Genomic DNA, 13,736 nt, shown 5'->3' on the forward strand with positions numbered 1-13,736 from the left:
TCTTCGTTTCTCAGCCTGTGCGCCCGCCAAACACAGCGGCGTGTACCCGTAGAAAGACGTTGAGCACAGCTGATCAAACAGTTGGGTCCATAGGTGAACGGGCAAAAGCGCGGGACAATACGTACAGGAGAAAGAGATAATGAGTACACGTTTGGTGGAGCAGCCAAAGTTGTTTGGTTGATAAAAAAAAACTGGCGAAGCTTGCATGAAGTCCCGCAAGGATTGAACCATGGCGATGCTGCAGAGTTTCTTTATACATGAGCAGTGAAGGACACATCACCATGCATTTGTACAAGTTTTAAATTGTTTATTTACATGTTCCGTCGTCGCTTTGCTCTGTGCTAGTAGTAGTCACCGTCATATGCATCGATATCGTCGTGTTCCTCATGCCATAGTGTTTCATACTAATATACACTAGAGAGAAACCTGGCGCCACCGTCTAGGGGAGCCGCGCTTCGGCGAGCGTTCCGTCATGTACCGGGCAGGCACGTTCCACTTGTCCTTGGCATGGCTCACGAACAGGCTGAAAAGTCGCCTCTGGCTGCAAAAATGCAAGAATATTACTTCGGAAGACTAATCGAATTTGTTTTATCATTATAACATTAAAGCTCCAGAAAGATGTATTTGTTAGGGATTATTTAGAAGCTTCATGCAAGCTGAATAAAGAAAAAATGTTACCCGTTTTTGTTGATTTTGGGTTCAAGACGAAAAAGAAGCCATGTAGCTAACTAAGCCAAGAAGGCGAGGAACGTCGCTAGCTGCAATGGCGCCGCCCATGGCGGCCCGCGAATGCAGCGCCAGATTTCCCTCTAGTATATATTAGTATGAAACTCTGTGCCTCATGCCAAGCATTACATACGCGGTAGCGCTTGACAGGAGCGGCGCGTACGTGCACGACGCATGCGCGGCGTTCCTGGAGTGACGTTGAGGTTCCATGGAGCAGGTGATGCGCCAGCTGTGGCGTTGTTGGTTGCTAGGCAGCGTGAGGCGCTCCTCAGGGTTTTCGCCAGTTTTTTTTTTCTTTTTTTGCTAAAGCCACTGCATGAGCCGGGGACGCTCGGTGGTTGCCTCGGCGGGCATTTTCTTGGTCTTTTTAACGCGTTACGCAATTACGGCCAGCTACAACTGCTCCGCGTTTAAAAAGTGAGGGCCGTAACCTCCTTATGCTCAACTGAAGGCATGAGATTTGGGGCAAGGGCCACTATGTGTTGGCAATCCCACCTCATATGATAGAGCATGGCTATATGTGAAAAGAAACACAGGTCTTTGCTATACGAAAAAGCTGAGAAGTTTGCCGGCATACTGCTCTGCCTGCCAGCAAACATCGGCTCGCTACATGCATCTCAGTTAGAAGAGGAGGGGGAGACGTAGAATAGGTAGAGAAGAAGACAAAACACATGGGGGGAAAGAGACAGAAGAAGATTGCAAACACAACTTATAAACGGATGTAGTTTGTTTGCATGAGAAACCCGGCTCGTTGGCTGTGAAGACAACGATGTTGTCCGAAATTATGTACACAACACCAATGTGTTTAAAATAATAACATGCAGTGCTGCTACTTGATATACTCGTATTTTTCTTGTTTAAATGCTGTTGGAGAATCTTAACGCGCTAAACAACAGTTGTCACAACACCAGCAAACTTTAGAGAGCCGTTAGAGACGCGCTATAGGGGCATTGTTTTTGGGAAGCAGGAAATGTACAAAAGAGGAGCACTTAAACTCTGCAGAGACGGGTGACCGCCCATCGAATGGCACCTGCAGGCGTGAGCACAATGCGTGGTCACGCGAGCAGTGCGCGCACGGAAGCTGTGAATGACCGACCTCCGCCGGGACCAACCTACGTGGCTTCATACAAAAAATGCAACCAGCGAAGCTTAATGAAGCTTCGTGCTTTAAAAAAAAAATATGTTTAAAATGGTGACAGGGCAATCTATGAAGAAATCCTTCAATTTAAAGAATAACTGCCCAAATTCGCCAATTTTTGAAAACGCAGAACTTTCGCTTGGTGTTATCTTTGTGAACCAGCATTGCTATCAATCTTAGTTAAACGGCGACTATTAGGCGATCCAAAGCAGATTAGAATGAAACCTCCAGATGTGTTGTACATAGAATGAGGGATTGGCAACTGCGCCGTTTGCAAAATTCTTGGATGTCATACGCCATTCAAAACGCAATTTGGAACTCGAGCTTATACGTATTATCACTTGGATACGCATCTTGAGTACATTAATCATCAAAAGGCGCCATTTTCAAGATCATCGGATTCAAAATAAGAGTGTGCGCGTGTATGCATGTGTCTTTCATAGAAATTACTCTCCTCAACACTCAAGAAAAGTGAAATTTGCTGGTATCTTTGCCCTAAGTTGCGTGGCACCTCTATGTCGTGTGCTAAAAAGCTTCGCTGATCATTCACCTTCACAAAGGAAAATAGATCACGATTTCTTATTGATATTTTTATGCATTACTGTTATTCGAAATTCCGCTTCAATCACTGACTTTACGTTAACCTGTTTAGCTTAAATTCAACCAGCCTTCTTACAGTGAGGTTAGGGGTTACCAATTTATTACTTTTTCGCTTCTGTGTATCGCTAGCATATAAACACAAGTAAGTAGCATATAAACACATGGAAGAAGGAGAGCTTATTAACGAGTAACCACAGGCCGCAAATGCACTTAAGAACCTTCATGGAGCTTAAAAAAACCAGGGCAACAGAAACTTCTGGCACTATTTTTTTTCGCAACGGTAGTAGTTACTGTTCGTACTGACATTATGTAAGACATGTTCTTAATGCCCTTTTAACTAGGTTCTCTCTTTTTGCATTGCTACCCTGTGAAAATGTGTTTGCTTCAATAAAATTTCGTCAATCAGATATACGCTCTGAGCGCACTAAACGTTTGCAGTGTTTAAATGATGATCATTGCATCCTCGTTTTTGACGATGATACTATTAGCCGCATCGTGTTTGTCCACCTGGAGAGTTGTTAGCCATCGAAAGTGTATTGTAAAGTCAACAGACGCAGAAAGCCGATGATATTCTGCTGTATTAATCTAAAGATACTGGCTAAATCTACAAAGGGGGCGGATATAGATGGCGGAACGCATTCAGAAAACAGCATGCATTTTCTCGTGTGTTTTAACTCCTCAGCAAAACTCATCTTACGCCACATATAATTTGTCGAAGAATCAGCCACAGTTAAAATGGAGCGAACATTAGGAGTACTTGGTACGTGTAAACGACTTGAATAGTCACACCGACGCAGCAGCGGCGTTGTATATTTCATCCAATTTACACGTGTCACCTGCCTGCAAGTTCGGCCTGAAAATACTTCAAAATGCAGCAATAGCATAACAGATTAACAGCTAGCTCTAAGACTGCAGATATCACAAAACAAAGTAAAAAATTTAAACGAAGGACATCGAGCCACTACTGGGCCTTCTGAAGAAGCAAACGTTTGGTCACCTCTCAACATGTTTGTAGTAACGCGGCCATACGGAGCGTTTGTTCGGGCGCCACAGGAAGCCTTATCAGACAGGGTCGACCTTTGAAGTAGGCAAAAGCACGTTTGTTGAAGTGTCTGGTGCTTCTTCGCGCCTTGACTTCACACTGACCCTAATCACAGCGTTGCAGCATCTTACCTCAGTAAGTGTAAATCTAGAATATTTGCGTTTGTCTATGGTGGTTAAGATGCGCTACTAAAATGCAGTACTCTTAAAAAGTAGTGCTTTCAAAATGCCGAATCCTCGCGGAACAAATGCTTCGCCAGAGAACCGCCTCAACTTTAGTGGCGTTCGTTTCGTAGCCCTGCGGCCGCTGCTTCTCGGCGTTTAGTAATCGATCGTCCATAAATTGCGAGGCGTTCCCATAGCTCCCCACAGAATCACAGTAGTGGTACTAGTATATTTTTAACAGTCCCCGAACCTCTTTAAAAAAAACTTCGGTAAACTCTTCTTTATCGTTTTTTTTTTTTTTTTGGTCGCCGTGCGGTCTGTGCCGCTTGAAAGAATAGACGTACATGTCTGAAGAAGAAGCAGCGCGACATGGCGTAGCATCGAACGTCCTTTCACTTCGTGGTAAAATAATGAACCGGGGCTCACTGATCTGTGATCACATGCGTTGAATTTTCACTAGGTTTTTGTTCGGAGAAGCGCTAAAGTGTTAGGCACGCAGGACACGCTTCTTTTAGGTTGCCTCTTCGTTAATCGCAACCATTTCTGCGGACAACGCGACGAAAGCTGCGCGCTCTCTCCCGGAGAGGGGGGCTGCGCGCGGTGTTCTGTTCGGCGGCCTTCGATATGTCACAGGCCGGGGAGTTTCGGACTTTTCCCAGCAACGTGGACGGGTCTATTTCCGGTCTAAAAAGCAGGCATGGTGGCCTGTTCGCAAGCACGCGCCCAGGCTGGTAGGGCGTTTTTGGAGCAATAAACGTTTGTTGTCGAGTGGGCTCGTTGAAACTGGAATATTTAGTTCGTCACTCAAACTCCGCGCGCACTCAAAACAAAAGAGACACCAAAAGCATGCGGACAGGTTCAGACATAGAAGAAGTTCATACACAGCGCAGACGACGGCTGATCGTCACAGGAAATGCCATAATTTAGCCGCGAAGTTGACCAGCGACAGCCAATAGGACAGCCAGGACAGCCATGGGCCGATTGACGTCGCAGAGGCCATGCCAGGGGTGCATAATGGGGAGAATTGAAGAGAGAGCGGTTGGTTTTTCCGCGTCTTTCACGGCTATTTGCGCGCTTACCGCTTCACGTGCACGTGTAATATTTGGCTCGGGTGTTCCTAGAAGTCTAATCTGAACGTCGCGCAGGTTTACTTGCACTGCACGAAGAGTGTTGCAGGGTCCCTTTAAGATTTACCGAATATATGTATCGGGTGCTGAAAAACACCTCGGCTGAGCTCTTGGTCAGTTCTTCCCTGGTTCCAACTGTTGACGCCGTCATATGCATTGTATGGTGCCCCCAGCTCTAGTGCACAAAAAACTGCGACTGGCTCCCAGGAATGGAAACGAATGAAGTAAAGAGAGATTTGTTCTTCGGGCAAGGCTCCGGTGGAATGTAGCTTTAGCAAAATTAGTGCCCTAAAATTACTTGCATTGGTGAAAAAACGCTTTTAGAGCGTCGTCCAGGTGTCGTTCAGATGCTAGCCTTTGCCATGAGCTCCTGACTTCGGGGTACTGCGATGCTTTAGAAGGATGGTGCGATATCCTGGGATCACTTTCGCATTATCATGGTTTCGCATAGTAAACAAAATTTCGTCTAGTCAGGAAACATGATGAATGAAGTGAAGTGCAGTCACTGCTAAGGTCAAGGGACGGAAATAACGTTTTGGACCCGCTACGGTATCCTTGAGTGCGAACAGAGATCCGTAAGTTAGGGCCACCTGGGGCCTTTAAGGTTCATTTCCCTCATTACTGGGTCAGTGAGTACATATCATCGCGTACATGCAACCTGTCTATAGAGAGACCCAGATGTGCGTTTACTACACAAAGAAAACACCCGCTTCGAGCGTAGCAAAACTCGCTGCCTTTTCGCAGGTAACATCAACTCTGTCCCGGAGCACAGTCGCCACGCAGACACCCCGTTTCCCGACACCCACGGAAAGTACGGTGAAGGTTCGAGGAGAGAAGTTCGCGGCGAAGACGAGGAGAACCTGAACGGCAACGACGAAGAGGAAGAGGATGGGAAGGCGGAGGAGGAGGAGGGAGAAAGTCCACCGGGAGGAGAGGACCCAGCGCTTCTGACTGACGACACCGCCGTGGTGGTGAACGAATCGTCGTCGGGCGACCGGGACCAGCGGCAGCAACATGGTGTTGTGGGGAGCAGACCCGGTAGCACAAACCACCAAGGGTCTGACCAGCACAGTCCGGTGCACATGGAGCAAGCCGAGCTGGGTTCCCAGGCGGCGAGTGGTAGCACGGCCACCACTTCGACCAACTGGTCCTCGCCCATGTCCACGGACACTTCTTCCACGCCCAGCCACAAGACGCCCACAAGGAGGATGGAGAGGAGGCCAGAGATATGCTGGGTGTATCCTTCGGAAGAGTACAGAACTGCATACTTGCCCTTGGACAGTGGATCTGCTTAGATAAATTTCCATAACGGGTGCGATTGCACGGGACACATGGGTTAACTAAGCTGGACAATGTTCGTTAGTTGTTTGTTGTGCTGAGAAATGGTAAGAGAGTCAGGCAGAGAAAAAAATTCCAGACCATCTCCACTAACGTGAAGCCTGGGGAGGGGCGAAGCATGCAGTGTAGAAGTGTATTCTTGACGCCTTGGCGTTTCTTGCCAACGGAGATGAAACCGTTGGGTGGAGATGAAACCGTTGGGGGGTATACAGCTTTGCTGTAAAAGTCTCTTGTCTTTGAAGCACGAAGCCCTCTAGCGCGAGGCGTAAACGAGTGTCTCGGTGTTTTTTTAGTATGCCTTACGTTCTCGCGCGAGGGTAAACGAGTTTCCCGATGTTTTAGTACCGTGGCTACATGAGACGACGATTACGACGACGACGACGACGACGACAGGAGACGCCAACAGTCCTAGCCCATAAGGGGCTTCGCCCCTTAAAAAGATTTTTTCTAGGCTTTTCCACTTACTCACTGCTTAAAGCATCTTCATCTATAATTTTTGGTAGATAATTGAGTCATCTAAAATATAATTGAACTGTCACGTTTCTTTTTCTAGATAGACTGCGCTTACTTAAGCACATAAATTATCAAATGCGTTCCAGCAACCGTAACTTCAAGGAATCTTTGTTAGCTATACTAATCAAGTACTTAACGCACTAAAAAAACCACTTGACTCGCATAGTGCTTTCGCATTATAACAAAGACAAGAATTTCTGGAGGCTTCAGACATGGCTTATACAATATAAGTTGTCTTCATCGCGTAGAGAGAGTGTGTACGCTTGTGGTGCTGGGGAAAAGGCGGAAGGAGCGATGCAGGACGCGCCTGGAATCGCTCCACCTGAACTGCGCATTTTCAAAACCCCTCGCTGCAAATAACTAAGATCAACAAAGTTTGTGTCCTTCTAAAACGCAAGGACGGTACGCGAAACGCCTCGCCGAGAAAACCAATCTTTTTTCAAGCACATGATGTCCTCCAAAGAGGCATGCCGGGAGGCTCTCCTTCGAAGTACTTCAAACAAAGTTGACCGCTCTATCGCATGATCGGGGCAGTCTATATCACCAGGATTATGACACGTTGAACAGTTCCGACGCGAGAAGGTTCCCCTCATAAAGCAGCCGCGTCGGTGTTCTCGCTGAATTCGCCTGTATACGAAACAGCAATGAGGCCTTTAGTGTTTTCATTCTGTTCCTCACATATACCTCTCTATAAAATCTATCTCTCGGTCTTCTTTTTGCGTGTGACGTAGCGTAATCCGCCGCCAACCATGAGAGAGACAATACTTTTAGCAGCCCTTGTTCGAGTTTCTTGAAAGGTCTCTATTGTACGTATTCGCACATTCGCCAGAATGGCTGTTCCTGCTTGTCACTTCCTGTCACTTCCTGTCACAGCCTGCCGGAATGTATGTCACTTTGTACGCTTTTAGCAAAACTCCGCAAATAGTGTGACCTCGCAAATCATATTATATTTATTAAATTTTGGAGGCGTCGTGTTATCTCACAATTTTGTAAATATCCTAGTCAATCAAACAGCTGTCCCCCCTGATTCCGGAGTATACGTGAAGTAGGCTTTTTTTTCATGCCTTTAGTGTCAGAGGACACCCACCCCTACAACACAACGTGCTTGCCCGCGCACAACCGGCACCTTCTTTGATAACCACAGAACCCCAAAGCCATGGTTCAGAGCCCTTGACAGCCCCGGTTCAGACATGGTTACCGAGGTCAGGGGCCGTTCAGCAACCTACACGTCCTTCGTTCCGGAGAGATCCTGTACAACGTGGCGGCGCTGGCTGTGCTGTTCAACCGGTCAAAACACCAACAACGTTTCTACATGGGACATTCGCTAGACATAGACTGGTACGCACGCTATCCACGTGGTGGCAACCACATCACAGCGGTTATAAGACGACGGTGTTGAACTGCGGGTGTTGAAACCGCGAATGCCCAACTTGGTCGGCCCATCTTAAAAGTAAAATTTTGTGAAATGAAAATTTTTGGCGTGAAGGTGTCCAGCACATTATTCCTGATGACCAGGAATTTTCTGATGACACTTAAAGATTTTGAGTACAATTATCGTGCGAGCTAGATGATGGAGCTCTTTACGTCACAAGGAAACAGGCAAGAAAGAACATAATGCCGAGCCGGAACTCTTTTCCCGCTCCCCGCAAGCTCATATATGTGAGAATCACGAAATATGACGTACGATTTTAGTTGGCTGTAAATGTGTTTTTTATTTCTTGTTTTGCGACCCTCTTCGTTTCCTTTAACGTCTATGTTTAAATTCCGCGTATTTTCATTTTGCAAGACATTGTTGCCAACACTAGAAACCCAAAATTTTACCTCATATGGCCGCAAAGTAATGCCTATAGCAAGCGTTCTAAACGCGTGGTGGCCCCGTTTGCTAATAGTCTTTGAAGTATTTTAAACTTGTTGAAATCAGCTCAAAACTGCATATGTAGCTTAATATTTAGGACCCCTTCGTCCTAACAGCATTAAGCCCTAATTCCTTAGTGACGATCTCAATTTTAAACCACACGAACACAGCTTTCTCTGAACTACTAGTTTTTTCCCGAGCCAGCATCGTAAAAATTTACTGAACCAAATGTTTTTAGCTATCCAATGCTATAGCCTTGTCGCCTTTTGTGGTTATGTCAAGTGACGATAGCCCACTCGGGAGTGATGCTGATATTCTCTGTGCTTTTGGCGCTACAGAAAAAATAAATCCACTCGAAACCTTTCTTGTGTGTCCTGGCAAAATTCCTTACTTTTGTAGCAAATTATCAACTAAGCGTCTAGGTTAGCAGGGTGAACAGATCTGCAGCGTCGTTTACGTGGACGCGGGCACGATTGGCCAACTCTAGCTTGCAAGCACACGCCCACCGTTCATTACAAGCTATAAAGTTCGCGTCACACCCGCCCGTTAAAAAGACGAGCAAGCGTCTTCCAACCCTACCCCCCACATCGCGTGCAGAACACAGCGAACAAGAGTTGTACTCTCACCACGTTAACCGAACTGCGTGTCGAAAGCGCTGTAGTTCTCGGACCAACTTGGAGACAGGAGACATGAATCGGTGATATAGTGGTTCTCCCGCTAAAATTTCAGGGTTACTACACACAGTTCGGCGCCTGCGCTTTATGACAGAGGCTGGAGTATCGACATCGCGCTTATCCTAATTATTTAGGCTGTTTTATGATTGGTTTCTCAAAGTTGCTCATTATTTATTCCAGCATTGCGTACAACTACAACGAGGACGTCGCAGCAACAGGCCAAGGAGCTGGGCTGAACCACGCACCTCCAGTGAGTCTCTCCTTCCCTCTATGGAAAATTTGAAATTAGGAAGCCCAAAGGGTCGTTGGTTTTCTGCCGGGGCAATCTGAACCAAAAGCGAGCATTGCACCGATCATTGTTTATTACGTAGCAACGGCCGGCAACAAGACTAGGTTCTCATAAGGAAACAGTAATGACGATTCACAAGCGCTGCGTTGTGAGTGCCCGGATATAGTGGTTACTTCATCTTCGGTGTCAAATTACACAGGAAGCCGGTTTTAGACGATTAATGAGATCATATAACATCCTCACAACGCACCATTGTATCGCTTTACACTCTCGCCCTTTGTTTCTGACGTCTTTCTAGCGTGGGAAGCCAGTCGTCTCTACACCAGCAGTGCGTCTGCTACTTTTTCGCGGCGCTCAGCGCTGCCGCCCTGTCTGGGCGCCTTCGTAACGTCCTTACTTCTGGGGTTTCCTCTGAGACGATCGTAACAGTTTCTGACGTCGTCTCTGAATTACACTAGACGAAACCGTTTATTTACACGCGAACTTCATGGCGGTCGAAGCCTCTTCAGTTTCTTTTCAGTTTCATGCTCTCTATGCAGAGAGATTAAGAAAAATGCAACATATATTTGTCGTTCGTATTCCTTCCTCCTCCTCCACCTCCTCTCTATCTCTCTCTATCTGAGTTTCTCTTTTCTCTCTATGGTTCTTTTTCTTGTAAAAAAATTAACTACTTGCAACCTTCTTTATCTTTGTTTTTGCGGTCTTACGCGCATTTGTGGCCGTACGTTTGCTAGCCATGGTCATGGGAGTACGGTGGGTACAAGTCCTTTCTGGACGTTGTTCTTCTACACCCCCTTCCGGAAGAATTGCTTAGCCCAGTGACTAAAGGGAACCCTGTGGGTTGAAAGGAAACTTCGCATGCCTATTGGTCACGTTTAGAATATCGGCGTTCTTTATTTAGTCCTTAGAATCCTAACAACAGCGATGCCTACTGATGCCCATACAGTCTCACATTGAACTGAAGCGTTTCTCTCACACCCTTAGGAGCACCGCCTTTAATGTTTTGGTTAGATGTCTTTCGCAGTTTAATGTACCCGCCGGTACACACATCACCGGTTCTCTTAATGCCCTATTCTTCTTCCCTACAGGCTCATATTCGTGTTTGGAACACAAGGACGCTAGAAACACTCGCCGTTCTGGGAGCCGGTATTATCAACGGGGGGCTGTCCTGTCTCGGCTTCTCGTACCAGGTGAGCGACCGTGAGGCCGCAGCCTACGGCATGTACCGCAGACCATTCTTCGAGCAGATTTACTGGGCTGAGTGTCTCGTTGCATACCACAGCTCAGCTCTTCGCAACGGACACGTATACAATTAAAGTATTAGAAAGAAAAGTTCTTAGGCTGGCAGTCAATCATTTCGTGGAGGAGGTGTATGATGCCTCACGCGCTTTCCAGGAATCAGAAATGAAAAACGAATGACCCTGTGTGTGCCGTCTACTGGCAGTCACCGTCAAAGCAGTCCATCTCGTGAAACAGATTCCCGACGGGGCTTCGAGAGGGCCGCGTCGGGACAGCGGTGGTGGCGCCATCACCTGGTATCTGTGCTGATTGCCTAGTTTACGAAACAAGGGGCGAGGTTTGACGCCACTGACAAGTGCCGGGAGCTGAAGTCTATCGGGAAGTCGTGTCATTATGGTGCAGGTGATTGGAAGGTCACATGCCACGTGCTATGCAAAGCGAGGAGGAACCGCTTGAACGTCGATGCCCAGCCGAGAGCAACAGATGGACTAGAACAGGGGTCGGCAACCTGCGGCCCGCGGGGCAGTATTATGCGGCCCTCAGCACGTCCCCAGAAGCCCCACCGCTCCCCCTGTTACTTCCTATCTAAAGGCCTATACGACAGTTCTGACCTCAAATGGGGTTGGACGGGAGACAAGAACAGAGAATTGACCGCTTCCAGTTGGCATTGTCCCCCATCTGCACACTTAGTCTGATTATTGTCAATTACTGTCAAATACTATTGCCAATCCCCCCGGATTTGTTGTCCCACCGTGCGGGCTATATGCAACTGGTTCTTCGGCATGTAAAGTTTTTCGGCCCCTGGGCTAGAGTGACAGACTTGAAAGAGACTGGTGTATGTCTGTAGTGTGTTTAGTCGATGGAACTGACATTGCTTTTTTTTTGTAATAAAAAATGGTCGCTATGGAATAAAATAACGTGTGTTCCTAATCGTTCACAAGGATAACTAGAGTTAATGAACTGTTAAAAAGTACAAACATTACACGTGCTCATGCAGTGGTAGGGTAGTTGTTTCCGAAACTCCCAAATGTGTTGCCTGTTCCCCTCCGTCGACATCCAGTCATATATCATAATGAAGAGAGGGTACAGCTGCGCCGTTACGATGGCAACGAAGGCAAGCGTACAAAGGCAAGTAGTTTCGGGCTCAAACAATCTCCCTACGCGTAGCAAACGGGAAGTAGAGTGTGAAAATATAATAAAATAGCACACCGGGATGCGTATACGCGCTTCGTAAAACATTGCGCCATCTAGGGGCATGTTTGAAGCCATATCCACGTGCTTGTGGCACTCAATTTAATCTCCCGGAAGCATATGGTCTCAGTGGTTCCGCTCCCGCACAGCAGACATCCAAGCACGAGTGCAAATTTCGGTAGCGCTCTTCTTCTTTTTTTCTTCAGTGACTGGTTATGCTTGAAGATTAATGTTGTTTATCCCGCATATTATCTGTTTATGACACTTTTATCATTATAAAAACTATTTCTGGTAGTTTTATTACCTTTAGGTGTCTTTAAGCTATTGTTTTTATACGTTTTTGTGGTTTTGCCTCCTTCAGGTTCGGCTTTCTGTTGAATATTTTAGAACACCCTGGCTGTTTCCCTGTTGAAAAGGTATCGGTTCGCTTTTTTTTTTCAATTAGGTAATTTTGCCCACTTTAGGTTGATTTTACCTCTCCATATAGGTCAGCAAAGGACTGGCTGAGCCAGTCGCGGTAAACATCTACATACGTTATTTTTTACAATTGTGTTGTTTCACCAATTTTATGTCCATTTCTGCCGTTATTTATTTCAGTTTGGGTGGTTTTGTGTGCTTTAGGTACGCTTCTGTCGTGATATAACCACCATAGCAAGCTCAGATGACTGCTGGCTGTGCTGACTAGGAAACTTCATTAAACGCAGCTGTTGGGCAAGTTAGCGCATTCTGATTGAAAAATAGAGCGCGACTTGGACAAGAGCGCTTGTCCCGTCGTTCTTCGTTTGTGTCGTTGTCCAAGTCACGCCCTATTTTTCAAGCATGACTATGAAACGCATATACGCCACCGGGATCGTGGTACAGTCAGTCCCGATGCCTCTTCATAAGAGGCACACTAACGAAGAGCCATTTCAGCGCAGCCAAACACGCGCTGTACAGCAAAGGCGTATGACAGCCACAGAAAAATCATAGCAATGTTGTGGCGGTGTCATACAGTCAGCTTCATATGGTCGAATCAGCTACTACTGTTTCTCGCGTTTTGAAATACGCTTCCATATCCATGGCATTTGAAGGGCTACGAAGACTTCAAATGTTCTCGTGTTAAACAGAAATACGTGTACGTCTTATTGGTATATTTTTATTTCCAGGGCACGCTTCTTGTCGCCGTCGATGCTAGTCACGACCACGAACTATCGTTATGGGACTGGCAGAAGAACGAAATCCTTGGCAGAGCAGTTGTAAGTATTTACATAGGGCTTTTGAAGCACTCCCCAAGGCTGCATTTTGCTTAGGTGAAAAAGTGCAAGCTTTTCTTTTTTTTTCGGAACTGCGCCTGTATACGCTCTTCGGTTATTTTTAAACTACGAACTAGAATCCTCTGCAACTATATGAGCGCAACAAGGAGCCAACCGTTTCTTTTCCCGAATACATAACATAACGCCCTGTAACGCGCCGACGCAACGCAAGCGATGAGGCGTGCCATAGCGCAGGGTTCTGGATTGATTTTGACCACCTGGGGATCTTTAACGTGCGCCGTAATTAAGGTCGATTTATTGGGAATTGATCCCATTGCACAACAGCGTAGAAAATAATATAGGAAGGGAAAACAATTTTGAAGCTCAATGTAATTCCACAACTAGCCGCAAGAAAAAAATATTAAATAAAGCGGTCTGGAGGGGTAGCGGGAGGAGGAATACTTTTGTTAGAGGGGAAAGTTCGAGGCCCAATTCGGAGAAGGCAGCAGGAATGAGCAGGTGAAAACCCGTTAACGGCGTCAAGCAAAATCTACGCGTCTCCAAATACCAGGCTTGCGTAGTTGTAGCTATAGCGCTGTCAAGATATC

General features: G+C 46.5%; 1 protein-coding gene across 1 annotated transcript in view; it reads left to right on the forward strand.

Annotated features, from left to right (window-relative positions):
• LOC144146213 (echinoderm microtubule-associated protein-like CG42247) overlaps positions 1-13,736 on the forward strand; it is a 67,150-nt gene that overhangs the window by 47,564 nt on the left and 5,850 nt on the right. Inside the window, exons 3-7 of the mRNA XM_077678176.1 lie at positions 5,542-6,034; positions 7,837-7,986; positions 9,358-9,427; positions 10,555-10,656; positions 13,042-13,131. Of these exons, the coding sequence (XP_077534302.1) occupies positions 5,542-6,034; positions 7,837-7,986; positions 9,358-9,427; positions 10,555-10,656; positions 13,042-13,131 (905 nt within the window). The remainder of the gene's footprint in view (positions 1-5,541; positions 6,035-7,836; positions 7,987-9,357; positions 9,428-10,554; positions 10,657-13,041; positions 13,132-13,736) is intronic.

This window comes from Haemaphysalis longicornis, unplaced genomic scaffold (genome assembly GCF_048455015.1).
Source record: "Haemaphysalis longicornis isolate Haplotype H1 unplaced genomic scaffold, Haemaphysalis longicornis Haplotype H1 scaffold_7, whole genome shotgun sequence".
In the NCBI taxonomy this organism is placed as follows: domain Eukaryota; kingdom Metazoa; phylum Arthropoda; class Arachnida; order Ixodida; family Ixodidae; genus Haemaphysalis; species Haemaphysalis longicornis.